The sequence below is a fragment of the Triturus cristatus genome, chromosome 5_1, assembly GCF_964204655.1.
Source record: "Triturus cristatus chromosome 5_1, aTriCri1.1, whole genome shotgun sequence".
In the NCBI taxonomy this organism is placed as follows: Eukaryota; Metazoa; Chordata; class Amphibia; order Caudata; family Salamandridae; genus Triturus; species Triturus cristatus.
Genome location: NC_140587.1, coordinates 146723149 through 146744521, shown reverse-complemented (window position 1 = coordinate 146744521; position 21373 = coordinate 146723149). Strand labels below are relative to the sequence as shown.

The 21373-nt window shown below is 50.0% G+C and overlaps 1 protein-coding gene across 2 annotated transcripts in view; it reads right to left on the bottom strand.

The window, feature by feature from the left end:
* Window positions 1-21373, bottom strand: part of LRRC24 (leucine rich repeat containing 24) — a 165563-nt gene that overhangs the window by 123374 nt on the left and 20816 nt on the right. Inside the window, exon 1 of one of the 2 annotated variants that reach the window (XM_085604665.1) lies at window positions 14502-14595. The exons of the other annotated variant lie outside the window; for it this stretch is intronic. Within the exon in view, the coding sequence (XP_085460791.1) occupies window positions 14502-14581 (80 nt within the window). The 5' untranslated portion in view covers window positions 14582-14595. Of the gene's footprint in view, window positions 1-14501; window positions 14596-21373 lie in introns of those variants that run through there. 2 annotated transcript variants of the gene reach the window in all.

Sequence of the window (21373 nt, the reverse complement as noted above, 5' to 3'; positions counted from 1 at the left end):
AGACCGCAGCAGGTGCATGCCACTTTTTTTGCTTGACTCTCAAATGAGAAGGCACTGTCCATCAGAACTTCTATGTTCTTAACCACGGTTTTCGGTTGGGGAGGCCACCATTGGTTATCCCACTGATGGGCATCGTGGCCCACCAGGAGCACCTCAGACTTAGTGGAGTTCAGTAGCATGTAATTATCCGCCATCCAGACTGAGATGGCCAGGAGATCCTCTTGAAATTTAGCTTGGTCCTGTTTGGGGTTATTGGAAAAGGAGAATACCAGTTGGATATCATCGGCATATGATACTATATTGATGTTACAGGCTTTGGCCAAGAGGGCCAGTGGGTGGACATATATGTTAAATAGCGTGGGACTCAGGGCAGAGCCTTGAGGAACACTGCAACTGAGAGGGTAGACAATGGACAAAAAAGGGGGGGCAAAGACCTGGAAAGAGCGATTGGTCAAAAGGGCCGCGAACCAGGCCAGGATCTTGACCCACGATCTCCTCTAGCCGTTGTAGCAGAATCTTATGGGAGACGGTGTAAAGGCTGCACTGAGGTCCAATAAAATTAATGCCGAAGTCTTGCCCTCATCCAGAGTGGCCCATAGCTGCTCTGTGGCTGCAAGTAGTGCAGATTCGGTACTGTGTCTGGGCCGGAAACCATTCTGTGACCTCTCCAGAATCTCATTTACTTCCAGGTACTCAGTCAGAGCAATGTTTACATTGGACTCCATAATTTTAGCTAAGTATGGAAGCAGAGAAATTGGGCGGAAGTTCTCTGGCAGAGACACATCAAGTGTGGGCTTTTTCATTGAAGGAATAACTTTGTCGTGTTTCCATGACTTGGGGATCACCGCCGTTGGGAGTGAGCTTTTAATCAACTCCCAGCCCTCAGTCAAGAGGCAGTCTTGAAATCTCCTGAAAAGATCAGGTTTTAGAGGGTCGTCGGGAGAGCCTGATTTTACCTTGGTCGACATGACGTCCATGTCTTCCAGTGACATGGGCGGAAGGTCTTGTATGAAGTGGGATAAGACTGTCGCAGTAGAGTTCTCCAGAGATTCGGAGGCATCCTTCCTCGGACCGAATGCACTGTAGATACGTTCAACCTTACTGATGAAATACTTAGCCAGTGACTCGCATTGTACGTTGGGGGATATGGTGTTATTGGCCTCGGCCGGGAGTGTCACCATCTCTTTCATGAGGGAGAACACGGTTTTAATAGGATTGCTGCTTGTCGTGATTACGTTAGCATAGAACATGGCCTTGCCGATTAGTTTGTGGTATACTTTGACTTCTTTCCTGTAGATAGTTTTTGCTGTGAGGTCATATGCATTTCTCCAAGCTCGTTCTAAGATTTTAATTTTTTTCTTCTCCGCAGTCAAGGTCTCATTGTAGCAAGCGTGAGTTTGAATGCGACTGCCACTGATGCTAAACCTCCACCGTGTATGCCAAGCCTGCAGACACCACTGCACTGATTGAATGATCTCTCCCAGGTCCCCTTATTTATATTCTTAGTTCCCGATGTCAGCATTGATTAGGGAAAGGGGCAGGGAACAAGCGGAAGCACGACGCTGGGATGTCAGCATCCCTTCCATCAATGGGAGGAAGGGGCAGGCTGCTGCCCCACCATCAACGCGAGGGAAGGACTAGCCATGACAGTGGTCACAGGAGGAGAAGGACCATTCCACGGCGCCGCAGCGGGTCACAGCCTGACGCTAGGATGTCAGCATCCTTTCTGTCAATGGGAGGGCGGGGCAGGGCGGGCCACTGCCCCACCATCCAAGTGAGGGAAGGACTAGCCATGACAGTGGTCACAGGAGGAGAAGGATCATTCCACGGCGCCGCAGCGGGTCACAGCCTGACGCTAGGATGTCAGCATCCCTTCCATCAATGGGAGGGCAGGCTTCTGCCCCACCATCTACGCGAGGGAAGGACTAGCCAGGACAGTGGTCACAGGAGGCGAGGGACCATTCCATGGCGCCGCAGCGGGTCACAGCCTGACACTCAGATGTCAGCATCCCTTCCATCAATGGGAGGGCGGGGCAGGGCGGGCTTCTGCCCCACCATCTACGCGAGGGAAGGACTAGCCAGGACAGTGGTCACAGGAGGAGAGGGACCATTCCACGGCGCCGCAGCGGGTCACAGCCTGACGCTAGGATGTCAGCATCCCTTCTGTCAATGGGAGTGCGGGGCAGGGCGGGCCACTGCCCCACCATCCAATTGAGGGAAGGACTAGCCGTGACCGTGGTCACAGGAGGAGAAGGACCATTCCACAGCGCCGCAGCGGGTCACAGCCTGACGCTAGGATGTCTGCATCCCTTCTGTCAATGGGAGGGCGGGGCAGGGCGGGCCACTGCCCCACCATCCAAGTGAGGGAAGGACTAGCCGTGACAATGGTCACAGGAGGACAAGGACCATTCCACAGCACCACAGCGGGTCAAAGCCAGACGCTAGGATGTCAGCATCCCTTCTGTCAATGGGAGGGCGGGGGCAGGGCGAGCCACTGCCCCACCATCCAAGTGAGGGAAGGACTAGCCGTGACAGTGGTCACAGGAGGAGAAGGGCCATTCCACGGCGCCGCAGCGGGTCACAGTCTGACGCTAGGATGTCAGCATCCCTTCTGTCAATGGGAGGGCGGGGCGGGCCACTGCCCCACCATCCAAGTGCGGGAAGGACTAGCCGTGACAGTGGTCACAGGAGGAGAAGGGCCATTCCACAGCCCCGCAGCGGGTCACAGCTGGACGCTAGGATGTCAGCATCCCTTCCATCAATGGGAGGGCGGGGTGGGCTGCTGCCCCACCATCTACGAGGGAAGGACTAGCCATGACAGTGGTCACAGTAGAAGGACCATTCCACAGCACGTCACGGCTGGACGCTAGGATGTCAGCATCCCTTCCATCAATGGGAGGGCGTGGCAGGCTGCTGCCCCACCAACTACGAGGGAAGGACTAGCCGTGACAGTGGTCAGAGTAGAAGGACCATTCCACAGCGCCGCAGCGGGTCACAGCCTGAAAGCAGCAAATAGTAACAGGAACCACAGGTCTTCTTAAAAGGGAAAGGTTCTGTGCAAAACTGAGGGAAAAAAATGAAGTCATTAGCGGCCAATACAGTTGTTTTAGGAATCAAAGTGATTAACTTTTAAATCTAGAGTAACCTGTGAATACCATCTCTAGAAGGATTTAAAAGAGAATGTGGCCCTCTAATGAGCGCCTCGGTACAGAGCTCACTCCTGTCACAGCTGGAGCGGCTGGAAGCCCCAAAGGGGTTTATTAAATCCCACATTAGTGTATGCTATGACCACAGAGGCGGCTACACGCACACATACCAAGGGACTGCTTGAAAAAAAGATAGTAATTTACTGGTTGAGAAAACAAAATCACACAGAAAAAATACAGAACATCCAGAAGCGGCTGGAGAGAGTAAACCGGAAGCAACAGATGTGGATATGGAAGCGACCCACCGGCACCAGGACAGAAGACCTGGTGGCAGGAGGGGCGCACAGGCCCCTGGGGGACAAGCCATGTTGAACCCCGGACTCACTGCAATCTTGGGAACACCGGCTGCACCACGGCCAGTTCCTCAAGGTGCAAACACAACGACCAGTCGCTTAGAGAGATGCAGAGAAGGAATTCTGCACAAGGTCTCATTTTAGGAAGAAAATATTTTCAAATCATTTCTCAGTCCACCAACGACCTCTTATATGACATTTTCTGCTGAAACATCTGCATTCTGGGCCAGTCGCTGAGCGCTGGATCAAGAAAATATCACCCGCATCAAACCAGAAGGCAGCCAACGTGCACGTCCTGAAACCCGCAGAAGCACGATTACGCAAAGGTGCCTACTAATGGGAACGCACGTACCTTAGGACCAGGGACCCCGGGAGCCTGGCCACACCTCCGTGGCTGTCCCAAACTGGTTGGCCAGAGAGGAGGGTTTTTTAGACTCTTTCCGGGGCACAGGTGTGGTCAATTCCGCTCCCGTTGGATGTTGGTGGGGGAGGGTCAGGGGCACAAAGCATTGTGATTGGTCTGAGCGCCGCACGGGGTTCAGCCAGGGGCTGGAGGGTGGTCATGTTCTCCATGCAGGCTGTAATGAGGCTTGCATGGAAAACAGGGAAGTGCGCATGACTGTTTTGGGCGGCCCGAGAGGGCTGACCCAACAATCATTGTGCACTGTAGTGTTCTATCACTCCTACCCTGCAGCCCCGCCCCTCACGCACGCTGCTGCAGTAGGAAGACAAAATAAAATTACATTATGTTATTATCATTTTATTTTTCCTTTCTTTTGCTGCTTCCTGGCAGTGGGGTGACGCTCCTCCGCCTTAGCAGAGGAGCCGACACTGCGAGTGGTGTATAGCTCCCGTGGGTTGGGTGGGGATGGAGCAGTCTGACAGGTCACATTGTTGTGGGGCGCTGTGTGCCGCTGCTGCGCCGGTTATGGAATTAATAATCCAAGAGGGCCGGAAGGCAAAAGGCATTTAGAAGGAAACAGTTATGTACCACGGGTCGCTCATGTAAAGCGCTCTGATACCATCGGGTCGAGTTCGTGCTATACAAAACTTCAACAACAACAAAAATGTAGCCAGCATATTTTAAGTGTACTAACATAGCTCAACACCCCACCTCCTGTCCCTGGTCACCTGGTCCCCTTGCTTACACGGTCTCGCCTTTCTATGTTTATACCGAGAATGTACGTAAGCTAACCCCAAACGTCTGATCCCAGCTTCCCCACCAGAACGCAGTGTGTGACCCAAGGCAGAGTTTAATGTCTACACCTGGCACACATTTCACATCTGAAAGTTAGGGACGGCTTACAAACAGACACCCTTCGGTATGAAAACATGAATGCATATCCAGAGCTCTTGAGTGAGGTTCCCTCCGCTTAATGCAAGGGCCAAACTGGGTGACAAACGCCCGAGGCCAAACATAGCAACATTGCTCAGTGGGTTGCGGCTCCAGCAGACGGTGTCCAGAGGGCCGGAGGGTGAAAGGCTCCAATACAGACACAGCGTCATCACTCCCAGGGTACGTCAGCTGCACCCATCAGCGAACACAGTAAACCGTGCCGTGATCGTACATTTGTTAGAGGTTTAGTTCTTTAGTAAAGCCCTTTTTTCCATTCTGGAAAAGTTTTTTTTAAAGCCTAAATACATTTGAGCCAGATAGACTTAATCTGCGTTATTTTCGAACTCTAGACTAGGCTTTTGGGGGGAGGGGCGGGGGGGGAGAAAGGGGAGGAGGGCGGGGGTCCTAACAGGAGCATGGGAACGTAAAGAAAAACGCGAGCAGGTGCTATTTACACTATGTGTGATCTAGCGCCATTTTGTTCACCACAAAGTGCCTCCTCGGTGCCACATGGACACGAGAACGCATTGTGTAAAATGAAAGTGCAAAGTGTAAAATTTTGCCTCTTATGTAATTTTAAATCATTCTGCGTAATTACGCAAGAGGGAATTTATGTATGTTTTGCACACCCTACCACCCCCGGATATATTGTTAATTGGTTGATAACAGGTGTATTTATTTCTCTTTCAGACCGGCCCTCTTCCAACTACCGGCAGGCGTATTCCAGTTTGGAATCTCTCAGAGATTCCAAACTGGAATACGCCTGCCGGTAGTTGGAAGAGGGCCGGTCTCAAAGAGAAATAAATACACCTGATCTCTCGTTACTAACTAACGAGTTCCAATATGTTTAACATGAAAGTCATTTACTCCAAAAATTGCATGGAAGGATAATTCAAGGCATGCGATTTTAAGACTGTCGTTGTCAAAAACGGAACTGAAACTCCGGAGAGGTCCTCCAGAAGCCAATAGTCAAAGTGACGCGCCCTTCACGTTATGACGTCATCGCAGACCTCTCCTTCCCACCCCTGACAACAGAAAGTAGGCGTTTCCCAGTGTAACCACTGCAGTTTGTGCTGGACATTATGCCTCTTTTCTGGGCGAAACCTCTCCATAAAGGGGTGTTTCAGTGGTGTGTTTATAAAGTGTATACAGTGTATCTAAGAACCCCTGCACTAGACTATCTCGCCAGCCTGGGAGGTGCCAGGAAGGCGGAAGGCATGCGCCCTCGGTAGCTCGCCAGCCTGGGATGCAGAAGACACGCTCCCTCAGTAGCTCGCCAGCCTGGGATGCAGAAGGCACGCTCCCTCGGTAGCTCGCAAGCCTGGGATGCAGATGACACGCTCCCTCGGTAGCTCGCAAGCCTGGGATGCAGATGACACGCTCCCTCGGTAGCTCGCAAGCCTGGGATGCAGATGACACGCTCCCTCGGTAGCTCGCAAGCCTGGGATGCAGATGACACGCTCCCTCGGTAGCTCGCAAGCCTGGGATGCAGATGACACGCTCCCTCTGTAGCTCGCAAGCCTGGGATGCAGAAGACACGCTCCCTCGGTAGCTCGCAAGCCTGGGATGCAGAAGACACCTCCTCAGTAGTTCACAAGCCTGGGATGCAGGAGGCACGCTCCCTCGGTAGCTCGCCAGCCTGGGATGCAGGAGGCACGCTCCCTCGGTAGCTCGCAAGCCTGGGATGCAGAAGGCACGCTCCCTCGGTAGCTCGCCAGCCTGGTATGCAGAAGACACGCTCCCTCGGTAGCTCGCCAGCCTGGGATTCAGAAGACACGCTCCCTCGGTAGTTCGCAAGCCTGGGATGCAGAAGACACACCTCCTCAGTAGTTGGCAAGCCTGGGATGCAGAAGACACGCTCCCTCTGTAGCTCGCAAGCCTGGGATGCAGAAGGCACGCTCCCTCGGTAGCTCGCAAGCCTGGGATGCAGAAGACACGCTCCCTCGGTAGCTCGCAAGCCTGGGATGCAGAAGACACGCTCCCTCAGTAGCTCGCAAGCCTGGGATGAGGAAGACATGCTCCCTCGGTAGCTCGCAAGCCTGGGATGCAGAAAACACGCTCCCTCGGTAGCTCGCAAGCCTGGGATGCAGAAGACACGCTCCCTCGGTAGCTCACCAGCCTGGGATGAGGAAGACCCGCTCCCTCGGTAGCTCGCAAGCCTGGGATGCAGAAGACACGCTCCCTCGGTAGCTCGCAAGCCTGGGATGCAGAAGACACGCTCCCTCGGTAGCTCGCAAGCCTGGGATGCAGAAGCCACGCTCCCTCGGTAGCTCGCAAGCCTGGGATGCAGAAGACACACTCCCTTGGTAGCTCGCAAGCCTGGGATGAGGAAGACACGCTCCCTCGGTAGCTCGCAAGCCTGGGATGCAGAAGACACGCTCCCTCGGTAGCTCGCAAGCCTGGGATGCAGAAGACACGCTCCCTCGGTAGCTCGCCAGCCTGGGATGCAGAAGACACGCTCCCTCGGTAGCTCGCCAGCCTGGGATGCAGAAGGCACGCTCCCTCGATAGCTCACCAGCCTGGGATGCAGAAGGCACGCTCCCTCGGTAGCTCGCCAGCCTGGGATGCAGAAGACACACTCCCTCGGTAGTTCGCAAGCCTAAGAATCAAGAAGACACACCTCCTCAGTAGTTAGCAAGCCTGGGATGAGGAAGACCCGCTCCCTCGGTAGCTCGCAAGCCTGGGATGCAGAAGACACGCTCCCTCGGTAGCTCGCAAGCCTGGGATGCAGAAGACACGCTCCCTCGGTAGCTCGCAAGCCTGGGATGCAGAAGCCACGCTCCCTCGGTAGCTCGCAAGCCTGGGATGCAGAAGACACGCTCCCTCAGTAGCTCGCAAGCCTGGGATGAGGAAGACATGCTCCCTCGGTAGCTCGCAAGCCTGGGATGCAGAAAACACGCTCCCTCGGTAGCTCGCAAGCCTGGGATGCAGAAGAGACGCTCCCTCGGTAGCTCGCCAGCCTGGGATGCAGAAGACACGCTCCCTCGGTAGCTCACCAGCCTGGGATGCAGAAGAGACGCTCCCTCGGTAGCTCGCCAGCCTGGGATGCAGGAGACATGCTCCCTCGGTAGCTCGCCAGCCTGGGATGCAGATGACACGCTCCCTCAGTAGCTCTCCAGCCTGGGATGCAGATGACACTCTCCCTCAGTAGCTCACCAGCCTGGGATGCAGAAGACACAATCCCTCGGGAGTTTACAAGCCTGGGATGCAGAAGACACGCTCCCTCGGTAGCTCGCCAGCCTGGGATGCAGATGACACGCTCCCTCAGTAGCTCGCCAGCCTGGGATGCAGATGACACGCTCCCTCAGAAGCTCGCCAGCCTGGGATGCAGAAGACACGCTCCCTCGGTAGCTCGCAAGCCTGGGATGCAGAAGACACGCTCCCTCGGTAGCTCGCAAGCCTGGGATGCAGAAGACACGCTCCCTCGGTAGCTCGCAAGCCTGGGATGCAGAAGACACTCTCCCTCGGTAGCTCGCCAGCCTGGGATGCAGAAGGCACGCTCCCTCGGTAGCTCGCAAGCCTGGGATGCAGAAGACACGTTCCCTCGGTAGCTCGCAAGCCTGGGATGCAGAAGACACGCTCCCTCGGTAGCTCGCAAGCCTGGGATGCAGAAGACACGCTCCCTCGGTAGCTCGCAAGCCTGGGATGCAGAAGGCACGCTCCCTCGGTAGCTCGCAAGCCTGGGATGCAGAAGGCACGCTCCCTCGGTAGCTCGCAAGCCTGGGATGCAGAAGGCACGGTCCCTCAGTAGTCTACTCGCCAGCATGGGGTGGGGAGGCAGAAGGGGCTTCCTCTGTAGTCCGCTTACTAGGACCAGCTCTAGAATTCTTTCTTTGGGTGGGCCGAAAAGAAGCATGGGTGAGCCATGAAGGTGAGGGGGTATTGGCCAAAAAACAACAAAGTATTGAATCGCGCTGATATGTTAGGTATTGGCATCTGTCTGTGTTTGACATTTTTGACACAATATTCAGCACGCAAAGAGCTTCATCCTTCACTTTCCTTGATGTGCTTCTGGCTCTTGAGAAAGGGAGGGATGCTGCTTGTCAAATCTTTAAGAGGCAGAAATGTAACACTGCAGCATGCTCCTAGTCCTGTGCAGCGGAAGAAATGTTTTTGCTGCCATAAAGAGCCACTAGACAGCTTGTCATGGTAAAAACAAATGTTGGCAGCGTTTTACTTTGCAAAGCATTGAAGTTTAAAAATATGCTGCAATAAGCCCAGAATCATAATTCAGTTTTCAGGAGATCTAAGCTGGTCATTTGTGCATCATGGCAGCTAATGAACTCTGCTGACTTCACCCCTCTCCCCAGGCCTGAAAACGCTTGTTTTTAGTTCTGCGAGGCCTTGGGTGGACCTGGCTCACCCTCTGGAACCAGGCCTGCCGCTTACCAGCATGGTGGGCGACGTGGAAGCGAGAGGCACGCTCCCTCAGTAGTCTGGGACGCGAGACTAGCTTGACAAGGCTATTCAGAAAGTGCGAATAAGGCGATACATCAGTGCCACGTACTGAAGGGACAATTAGTGGGCAGCGCCAGGAGGCCTGGGCCGCTCTCCTGGGTTTATGGCGCGAAGAGAGCGAGCCGAGAAAGCTTAGATGTTGTTAATACGCTTTGATGCTCAAACAAGGCCCATATTGCCTCTATGGCTGGGCGGGCTCTTCAGCGGCAATGTAGGGCGAGGAGTGCGATGACCCCGGGATCAGTGCCAGGCTGTTTAACCGAGACACGTAGTGTAGTATGGGCCAAACATTTAGCGCCCACCACAAAGCGATCGCCGCTTGGCACCATCACCCACCTCAGCGGTACTCATCTTATTGACTCGTAAGAAGGGAGGGTCTGGTAAAGTGTTTCCAGGTGGCCTGCGAGGAGCCTAGAACGCTTACATAGCACCGCACCCTTCTGCTCTAAGCAGTTTAAAAAATGTAGCGTCTATTTCTATCTATTTAAGAGTTTTATATAGCGCTAGCAAGACCTGAGTGTATCAGAGCACTTTACAGCTCACACACTATACAAAATAAAAGCATATTTGAGTTTAGTGAAGTCACTGGTTGAGCACAGAGGAAGAGAAGTAGCTCGGGCGAGGTATGAAGAGAGCATGGGATGCAGAGCCCGTCCACGTTGGGCGACTGAAGACCTCCTAGTTGAGGTGTTTGTCGCGGAGGAGATCCTTTAGCTGTCTCTTAAAGCTCAAAAAGGAAGGGTTTGTCCTGATGTGTGTTGGTATGGAGTTCCAGATTTTAGGGGCATTGCTCGTGAAAGAGTGTGCCAGAGTTTTTTGTTCATGGGCTTTGGGAGGAATGAGGGGTAGGGTGTTTGAGCGTCTTAGGTTTCTCGTTGGACCTGTGGGTTTTGAGGCAAGGTAGGGAGGTTTTCCCGTGTGGAGGGCTTCATGAGGGAGACCAGCAGGTCTGAAGCCGCATGGGGCTTCCACCAGGAGCCATTTCATTTCTCCTTCACTGCGAGTCCTTAGGGCGCTTTAAAGTAGAACAAGATGGGAATATAGCATATAAAGATACACAGGAGTAGGAGGGAAGCAAGCGTGAAAAACATTGTGAAGTCTGTACGAAAAGACGGGGGTAATGCAGGGGGCAGAACCAAGAATAAGCTTAGATGACTGGGACAGTTATCGGGGTTAGATACGAGTGGAGTCCTTCAGGTGTATGTCGAAAAGGTAATTTTGTTTCTCTTAACAGCACCACCCAAGAATATATTAGTGCAACGGGTGCAGTTGCACCTGGGCCCAAGAATGAGTGGTTGACTTCATCCCAGTTACTAGCGGTTGTATGCTATCAAACCAGGAGATAGGACTCATTTTCCTTGCTTGTAGAGAAGGATAGATTCAAGACTTCAGAAAATGTGATATCAAGATAGATAACAAAAAACACTTTAATCTGCTAACTCCCAGCCGCTCACTCCTGCAGGTCACACGCAGAGCTGTTCAGTGTATTAACCCACGGAGCTATCTGCCATGCGTTATCACAAGTTAACCGCTCACTCGATATAGGATCCGTAGCCCCCCCCTAAACCCCCACCTAGTCTATACCACCCACTGCCGGCATCCTAGCTTCCTCTCCTGCCCCAGGCTCGGACCTGTAATCTCCACTATCCCCCCCCCCCCGCGCCTAAACTCATTCTACCCCCACTCCCAACGGCCTCAAAGCATCACCCTCTGTCCCACTGCACGCCCCGTCCATTTCAAGGTCTCCCCCCCATGAATCCTCTGCTGTAGAGAACGCCTCCCATGTAGCTAGCAGGTTCGCGCTATACAACCAGTGTGTGTGGGGGGGGGGACGGTGGGGGGGTGGGTTGGGGTGTCACCAGTGGTCGAAGTGGGCGGGAACAGCAGGGCACGGCGTGCCCCTACTTCTTTAATTCTATAGATTCCGTTCCCCTACTTTTTAGGTCTCGCCTGACCCAGCGCATGCGCTGGTCTGGCGAGACTTATTGAGAGGGCTCCAAAAAGTGCTACCAGGCCAGCCTAGAGCTACAGTGCATGTGCGCGGGCGCGCGCGACGCGCTTTACCACGATTACTTTCACGGCCGCTTTGGTGTTTGATCGTGATCACTTTCACTTTTGCGGCCGCACGGCCGCTTTGCATAGCCAATAGGTCTTGCTTTTGGGACCTTATAAGTATTTAGTTATGCAACTGTTGCATGGCTAAACACTTATAAGGTCCCAAAGGAGAGACCTATTGGCTATGCCAATGCTTGTTTTATTTTGAACATGCGTCCTGGGACGTAAGAAATATCCAAGGCCTGCAGAGAAGGCTCGGCATTAGTGGCTGTTCGGGGACTGGCGGGGAGCAGAGAAGGAAAAGGTCTCCGTCTCTTGCTTCCTGCCCAGACAAGACAATGACAGTGTCCGCTTCTGCTCAGCCGCTGGCAGCTGCACCCCCCCCCCCCCCCCCTCTTTCTTACCCTTATTCCCTCTCGGTCTAACTCCTCCTCATTTACCGAAAACCATGACTCAAGAAATGGTTCTCACCCTCTTTCTTCCTGTCGCTCATTTGTTCCCCTGTGAAATGGATGCAAAAAAGAAAACCACTTTTGTTGGAAATGCTGTTTTGACATTTTTCTATTCCAAAGTGCAGCCAGGAACTAAAAGGTTCAAAATATGAAAAATCAATAACTAAATAAAGCAAGACGGAGTGTTCTTAAAGTGACCAGATCGGTTTTATTCAAACCCCAAAAACATTAGCGTCACTTTTAAAGCATTGTGCCTGGTTTTTAAGGCTTTACATGAGGAAGGCTCTGATTTTTTAATAAAACTATTTAAATGGTACGCCCCATCGCGGCGGCTTCGATCATCTGATGCTAATCTGACTATTGTCCCCGTTATAAAAAAGGCCCGCTGGGGTGGACGTAGCTTTTCTTTTGGTGCAGCTAAACTATGGAACGGGCTGCCTCTCCACCTGCGACGTATTGATAGCCTACTGTGTTTTAGAAAAGCGCTGAAGACCTGGCTGTTTGTGAATTAGTTTTGCCTGACTGGGTTAGGGAGGAGTGGATAGCGCCAGGAGACCTATTTGGTAATCGCGCGCTTTACAAATCTCTGTAACATAACATAACTTTACTGAGTTTGCCAGTGAAGCGCTGTTTGAAGTTGGCCAAACCTGGTTGATGGGTGGATTGGAAAACAAAATGTGTATGGCGGCTTTGTGTTCACGAATGTGGTCTTTTAAAACCATACCGCTTACGTTTTGTAAGCATATAAGCAGTGGACATTGAAATGGGTCCTTTCAGGGCCCTGTAGTTTTCAGGCAGAAGCACTCACTGATTTCTGAATAGTGAGTGTAAAAGCATTAAGTTCACCATGTTCTTCCTGCTTACATTTCGCATGCTTTATTTAATCTTTCATTCCCAATGAGTGTTTGCTTCTTCCAGGATGTTGTTACTTTTTCCTTTAGGGACCATATTGCTCTTGCAAAGTGCGTAATTTGAATTGAGTCGCATCCAGTTGTTTATAGCAGGTCAAATTGGATTGTAGTTGAAGGCAGTGTGAATTTCTCTCAGTGGGGCAGTATGGTGTTCAGTGAGGGAGCGGATGTAGCACTGGGGGCATGCTCATGGAAATATAGCGCAGAGGTTTTGTTTTTTTAATTTAATTTATTTCAATTTCAGATTCAAAAAGAGCACATACAGATGGTTATGCTGTAGCAATTGATGACACATTAACAGTTCATACACTCGGGGTGGCAGGAGATAGACAATGAATTAGATGACAATCGTAGACAGACAAACACTTGATAGTAATCAATCGGGTATACAATGTGGCAGTAGGGGATTACAGTACATTAATGACATGAGCAATCAGACATCAGTGATAGTCAACAGGTATGCAGTGAGCGGGCCCCAAATATCACGAGGTTTGGAAGTACTAGGCAATTCCTCAGCATAGATAGCGCAGAGGGTTAATGTGCCTGCTGCTAAGAACATGTACCATGCCCATCACAAAGTGCACATATTGTAAATAGGTCAGTGGGTTACTGCTTTGGTCAGTAACATGCTTTTTTTTACTACTTGCAGTTTATAAGTTAAAATCCTAACAAACAGTGAGCTATTAACTTTCATCTTAGAGCTGCATACAAACTGCAAGGTATAAACTAGAGCTTTGAGGTTTTTCCCCCTAAGCCTTTGATTACCCTGATGTTGCAAAAAGTGTTCATTTGGATAGAAATCAATAATGATTATTAAAGTGACCCCCAATCATGGTATTACGTTTTAAATTCTGAGTTTGTGTTTCTCCAGATCAATCGCTATTAAACTATACTGCCTACTAATATGGTTGTCATGTGACTCCTACACCTTGCAGTCCTGGTCTTATGTAACATTTCCCATAAAGTGATTTACACACGTAAAATTGATTGTCTCTGTGTATATTGCGGACGACAGAAAATCCATGGCTCGGAAACAAATGGCTTGTGCTTCCACTTTTAAGCATGTTTGGGACATTCTGTGATTAGAAACATATCCCACTATGTGAATTTATTTTAATGTCAATAACTCATATTAATCGTTAAATAATCATGTGTTTCCATTGGTTGAATTACTTAACATAATAAGCTGTAACTGGTCAGTGAAATGCCAAACAAATACTAAAGATTGGGATGTTTTGCAATCCTGGTCACACCTCTAACTCCGCCCCCTGATCCAATCCTCAGGTTATTCCCGCCCTCTGATTCTCCGCCCACAGTCCCCTACTTTTTTTTCCCCACTTCGACCACTGGGTGTCACCGCCCCCTTCATATTTGTATTCTCTAATAAATAGTTGGGTACAGATGCTTTTGGTATGGTGAGATGTTTGTCGGATTTCACTTGGGATTTTTACACACACAGAGCAACATAAAACAAAAACAAAAAAAACACCTGTTTTAACCCCTTCAGTGCCCGCCCCTTTCCCCGCCCTGTGCCGGTCGTTGCATTAGCGGGCGGGGTCTATGACGAGCTGGACTCGTCATGGGCACAGCGCAACCGCGGCCCATGACGAGTCCAGCTCGTCATGGGCACTGAAGGGGTTAAAGGTCTTAAAAATGGTTATTTTACATAATATTTAGTTTAAGTGCCCCTAGCAATCCGCATCCTGCACATAAACCCTATGCAAATATAAATAAGCGTTGTAACGAACAGTGAAAGGATAAAAAGACCAGGTGGCACGGAAGGCACTCACCCCTTCAAGGTAAAGGAAGGTCCCGCAACAGCTGCATTGACCCTCTGCGTTGTACATAGAGTGCTCCCTGGAGTGTTCATGGCGGACGCGCTGAAAGATGAACGGATTCAGGGAGGCTGCAGAGGTGTGCTCCGAAGTGGAATTCCAGGACGCCCACATTCCTTCTTCGAGGAGGGGGTGGGAGAGGGCAGCTGGAGTGTGTCAGGCATGAAGGAGAGATACCGCCAACTCCTGGCACTGACTGATACAGGGGAGTGGGGGAGGGGGGGATATCAGTTTAGGGGGGAGAGAGAGGTCAAGGGTGAGCCTCTGTACACATGCCATGGAGGGGAGAGGTGGAAGAGGGGCATGTGGGCTCCAGCTGAGTTGCCTCACAGTGCTCAAAGTCAGGAGTTTGTAGAGAGCCCTGTGGAGAGGTCCAGTGTCACGAGGTCAGAAGCAGCCAATCAGATGACAGCATAGACCACAGACCTCGTGCAATTTTGCTACAGGCGTTCAAAACCAACAGTATCGTAATTCTTTGCAGCAATAAGAATCCTTTTCCTGTGATGTTCATTAAAACAAAACGTGTTTCAATATCGGTTTTAAAGTAGATGTCTGCTAGGAAGCACCCTTAATGTTCTATTAAATTTGTAAGCAATGTTAAATTCTTTTTGTAAATTATACTTTTCCAACAAGCACTGGTCTCCACACATTGATAGCATAAGACTTTTGTGGTATGTGCTTGCAATTTAAAACAAGCATTTGCAATGCAATAGGTCTCACATCCAGGCACGTTTGAGCTATTGCCATTGTAAATGACAATGCCTTTTATTTATGTTTTGGGTTTTAAAACATAAATAAAAGGCATTGTCATTTACAATACTAATAGCTTAAACTCTCGCAAATGCGAGACCTATTGCATTGCAATAAAGGGCCTCCTCGACCGCTTGTTAGATTGTAAATATCAGAGGAAGAGACCCGCCTGCGACGTCTTCACAGTAGTGATAAATACTGCAGTGAAGAAGATGTGTAAGTGTTGTAAATTACACAGAACAAAAACGTGAAGTGAGAGTTACATATATTCCAAGCTATAAACACAAACAAAGTGCTCCAACACCTTTTGCACTGCGATTACACGGTCATCATGGCTCAGGAGGAAGAGCGGAAGGGGGGGGGGGGGGTATTTCCTGTCCTCTCCGTGATTTTGACTGTGCAGTGTGGCATTGCATAACGTCATTGCTATCTTTGGCCTAATAAACACTCCAGCTGTGGTAGGGCCCTGGCTTCACCTCCTGGTGCAGGGCAGGCTGTGCTTTATGGCAGGCATGGAGGGAGGGATGGTCGTGGCTGCAGCTCTGGCATCCTACAGTGCCCCTGCTATTACTAGTGAGTGAGAGGTGCTGAGGTGGTGGTATTGGTGGTTCTGGTAGTGGTGGTGGTATTGGTGGTATTAGTACTGGTGGTACTGGTAGTGGTGGTGGTGGCGGTACTGATTGTGATGGTACTGGTAGTGGTGGTACTGGTAGTGGTGGTACTGGTACTACTGGTGGTAGTACTGATACTGTTGGTACTAATACTACTGGTACTGGTGGTGGTGGTACTGGTTGTTGTGGTGGTGGTACTGGCGGTGGTGGCAGTACTGGTGGTGGTGGCAGTAGTACTGGTTGTGGTACTGGTACTGGTGGTGGTAGTACTGGTACTAGTGGTATTGGTGGTGGTAATGGTACTGGTGGTATTGATGGTTTTTACTGGTGGTAGTCTCGTCTGAACAAAGGTGTGCAGCCACTATTAAAGTGAAAGTGCAGAATGGTGTGCTTTCACAAATAAAAATAATTTGTTTCTCAAGTCGACAAACAAATGCTTAATAGCAGCTGCGCATCTTTGTTTAGACAAGCCGGGTCTAAAGAAAGTAGCGTGCCACCATTAAAATATTTTGCATTTGTCACCCCGAGTGAGACGGGTATGCCCAGACGTGGATCCTGTGCTCTCCATGCCACTGGAGTCAAGCTATCCTGGCTGAAGAGGGGTGAAACCCCAAAATCGGTCCTAGGATGCTTGTTTCCAGTCCAGGGAGGACCTGGCTTGGCAGTTCGTGCCGGACTGTTCCCATGAGGATTTAGGCCCAGATCTCTGTACTGGAGTGAATGTAGGACATTGTTCAGCATTCTGTCCATCAATTGTTGTTTTTACCATTAAAGATAAGCGCGGAATGGGGCGCTGGTTTAAAAAAATAAAAATAAAGTAGCCAATGGATAACTACCTAAAGGCCTACAGTGTAATGAAACTGTACTTGGCCGGTGCTCCTGGGTTCCAAATGGAAGTGATGTATCTGGAGCACCGGCCAACAAGGAGACAGTAAACAAAAGCGATAGACCTATGACCCAATAGCAGGCAGCAGCTGAAATTACACGCGGTAGAGTGTTTGCATATGGCTGGTTGCTGCCTGAGGTGGTACCGTGGAGTGCAATGGACTGGATTGTGGCCAAAGCAATTGCCAGTGCCTGACATTAAGACAAGCGCTGCACTCCTCACATTTTTTTTCTTCATTTTGGTGCACTAAATGTGATGGGTATGCACAGACGTGGGTCCGGACAGGACTGGAGCTGCACCCTGCTGATGAGGCCCAAATAGCGCGATATAATCTGTTGTTGGTTATGTTTTACATTCAGAGGGGACCTGGTACAGTAGGTCTAACTAGGCTGTGTCTATGGGAGCAGGATTTAGTCTGATTTGCATATGGCTGGTTCCTGTCGGAGGTGGCAGGCGGCAGAGATAAGATGGATTGGATTGCCTCACAGAGTAATTATCTGTAACCGAAATGAAGTTAAGCATTCCACCCATCACTGTCTGTTTCTCAGACACAAGTTCTGACAGAATGGTACCTGGACACCCCTATGCGTGTGTCTGATTCACTCACAAGCGTTTAAGCAGGTACCTTCACCCGTGGTCAGATTGCATGAGCAGTACTGAAGGGCCTTTAACCTCAGAAGCTAAAGTGCATTGGACAGAGCACCACCCTGGAGGCTTCTGCCCGCCGGAGTAGGTGATTGTGCGTTTGGGAGGCAATGATTTGACTAGTCTAGAGCACAAGGACTTATTTTTATTGGCTCCATCAGAGGTGGGCTGGCTCTTAAGGGGGTTCCCTGGAACCATAATAGCAGGTCACAAACTGATCCGAGGGTGAACTGGAGAGGTGGTAAGTGGTCAGGATCCTCAATGGGTCAGTAAACATCTAAACAAGGAGGTTGCTAGATTATTGAAGACTGCCAGTGTATCCTCTATACTTCATGGTTGCTTCAAAGGTGAGCGTTTTTTTCTTGCAGGATGGTGTACACTTATCCAAGGAAGGTAACAGAATGTTTCTGGAAAATTGGCTGGTGTGGCTGGAACAACAATCCGAGAATGGGCAAGGGGGCCAGAAAGTTGCTGAACTATACTGGCCTGTGGCAAGTGTCATCATGACTGGCGGGAACTCTTTGGGTCCTTTTATAGCAAAACAATGGCTCAAACATCAGCGTCGCTGGACCCTCCAAGGGGTGCTTGCAACAAGTCCTAAGGAGGCTGCAGGGGAGGGGGAGGCTGAGGGTGGTCATTGAGATGCAGTCCTTACCTGTCAACCACACGCGCAGGCGCAGTTTGGCAGAAACTAGCACCGACCCTTATTTTGATGAAGAAGTTGGGTGCAGGGGGTGCCCAAGGTAGGCCCAGCCGGGACCTCTGCACAAGAGCTCCCGGTGCGGAGAGGGTAGGTGGGGGCCTCCCATAAGGAGTGTCCCACCCTCTGGACAGGGGGTTTAAGAGGAAGGGTCACGGAGCCAGTCATGACCGCACTCAGGAACTGTTTTGTGTTGTTGGATGCACAGGAATGAACTAATGATGGTGAGGTGACTCCCGTGTATTAGAGGCGCTGTTAAGGTTAGATGTTCACATGTAAGGGATATATTTAAATGTGGTTACTTAGCAAAATTATGTTATTTGAACAAATGTTGGTATACAAATAAAAACATGGCCTGACATCCTTCGATCTCAGCTACAAGTAGTGGTCTCGGGCTTAGCCATTGGCGGATGGGTGCCAGGTGGGTAGGGCAGGGTGGTGGGTGATTGGTTAACCCTGGGACTTCCGCGCCGCCCCGGCCGTAGAGAGACAGCACCGACTTATTATACAATAGCACACGAAAAGTGTCTTTTACTATGCGTCTAAGAAACACAAACAGAGCACCCCAGTCCAGCAAAGTAGTGACAACGAACTTCATACATCTGAGACGCAAAGCTATCATGCAGTTCATTACTTACAAGATCATTCGTATAGGAATGTTTGTGTGGCAACGCTGGGATTTTCTCTGTTGCCTACTAGGACGCAAGGAATCTTCTTGAACTATTTTTACACAGGTTTTATTTCTTTGTATTGTGTTTTTTTACATCTATTCAAGAAGCAAATACATACAACATTCTCACTTACTTCCTGGTAGAGGATCAGCAGTGATTAAGCTCTGAGAAGAAGCCTTTTTGACAGGCAGGAGGGCCCAGCAGACTGTTCAATATTTCAGAGGTACACAGATCAATACGGACTACCAGAACCCCGGCACAAGTCATGTCAGACTGTCTAAAGGGATGTCCGTCAACGGCCAACTAACTGGACAACAGCGGCAACATGTTCGATTTTTGGAACGCACAAACGTTCACATACAGGGCTATCTTGGCTGCTGGAACTTTTTGAAAAAAAAGGCTCCTCGAACTATTTAGCCCACAAGACAAGGTGAGGGTAAATGAATTATGCAGACCTAGGATGGAAACAGGTCTTCCTGAACTCCCGCAGATCTGTTTATTGAGGTATGGTAAGACGAGTGTATGCCACTTTACTGAAGACGCCACCGAAAAGGCCAAGCCATGTAAAGACTTTATAAAAACCCGAGAGCATCCAGGAGAAACGGTCCTTGGAGTTTAATGAACATTAGGAGTAATACCATGTAAAAAAAAAAAAAAAAAAAAATGCTGAGTGAGAGGAAGGGCTTTAGAAGCAAAAGAGATTGTGAACAAGGTGTAGAAACTTCAACACAATATATTCTGTAACTGGCAACCATTGGATGGTAATCAAGGCTGGAGAGACGTGGTTTCTAGCTTTCGAGCCCAAGGCTGACCCACAGGCGCAATCTGCACCAGCTGTAATTTGAGAAACAAACGTAAAGGCAAGTCCAGATACCCAGAGTTGCAATCACCCTAATGCGCTGATGAAGGCCTTCAGAATTGGTACTTTCTGGGAGAAGCAGAATACACTTTAAAATGTTAAGTTGGAAGAAGCCGGTACGGACCATGGCATCTGCTAGGCTGACCTGCAGAACACAGAGTTAAACTTAATGGCAAGACTTTCTTTTTTGTCTACGCAAGCAACAGGAGTTGGCTTATGACGTTGGGAAGAGGGTCAGAAAGGTAACTCCAAAAAACAGGGAAGGAGAAGAGACAGCATGAAGTCTTGAGGGATTCTACAGGGTAACGCTCCGACTGAAGATGGGAATGGAGAGAATGCAACTTAAGGTATCAGAAAACCACAACAGAGCTACATCCTTCCTGCCCAAGTCTGGCGGGGAGTTTTATGATTGACAGTGTCAAATGCAGCGGAAAGGTTGAGTAGAAGTAAAGCGGCAGGAAAGTTACCATCTACACAGCTCGTCCAGAGCAGCCACTACCGCCATCTCTGGGGTGGTGCAGCACCACGTTCTAAGTACGACCACCACCTTCTATTCGGTCCTTTAGGCACCAAGAAAGGTCTGAAAGGCGGCAAGTGTGGACATGTAAAATACGAAAAGGAAGACATATAGCGGCTCACTTAGTGCTCTAAGGGTAGCATCCCATACAGAGAAGGCAATTACTGAAACACTCCGAGACTTCCTGTTTGGAGATGCGTCCATATCACCCTTTCTTCTCAAGGGTCTCCATCAGAAACCAGAGCATCCGGTCCCTCCTGGGCCTGGCTTCAGGGGTCAGTGTTCTCATCAAGTGCAGGGGTCTTCCACATGGATTGTCTTCATTACCCTGGAATTTTACTAGACTGTTGAAACTACAGGTAAGAATTAGTTTTGTTTTGTTTTACACAATATGTCAATTTGATCTTTTATTTGGACATTTTAAAAGATGTCTCAAGAAGTAAACCAACGAGACAAGAAGTTGGGAAGGAGGGTGTTCGTCAGATCTAGGTTTTGGGGTGAGCAGGAAGGAGTTAGCCTTTCAGCCTTCTCAGGTTTAAAACTTTTTAGGTTTTCAAATGTGCGTGGAGATAGGTTCCAGGTCTGCCACAACGCATGAAGCTTGCTATCAAGAGAGGAAAAGGGTTTGTAGCAGAATAATGTGTTATTCTGCAGTTTACATTGCCGGATAGGTTTGCGCTCGCCAATTCAAGCAGCGTTTCCAGGCACATTACATTACAGGGCCCTGCAGCGCCAGGGGGCTCAAGCTTTCAGTACATTTTTTCCCCCCTTTTTTAACAAGGGCAAATTTACATTGGAACAAGAGCGAGAAAAGCCAATTGGTCATGGATTATTCTGAATTGCTGGATCTACGGAGAATTTTTTGGGACAGTGCAAAATGTAGCACTGGAATTGAACACCATCAGAAAAATGTCGAAATACAAGTAATTTGAAAGAGTCCCATGCATTTCCTTCATCTTTGTCCGAAGGTGGACTCGGAGGCTTTCACAATTTTCCATGGTGCCTCAAGGCTGTTGTAAGAGAGAAAATCGCAGACTGTTTGCGATGTTGTATTTACGGCTCTTGGGGTGGTCAGTGGCTGAACTCCTTGCCTGGGTACCAGGGTTTGTGACCAATGAGGCGGGGCATGTCATCTTGATGGCATCCGTCCCATGGCAAGGAGTTCTTTTGTGCCCTGCTTTGAGGCAC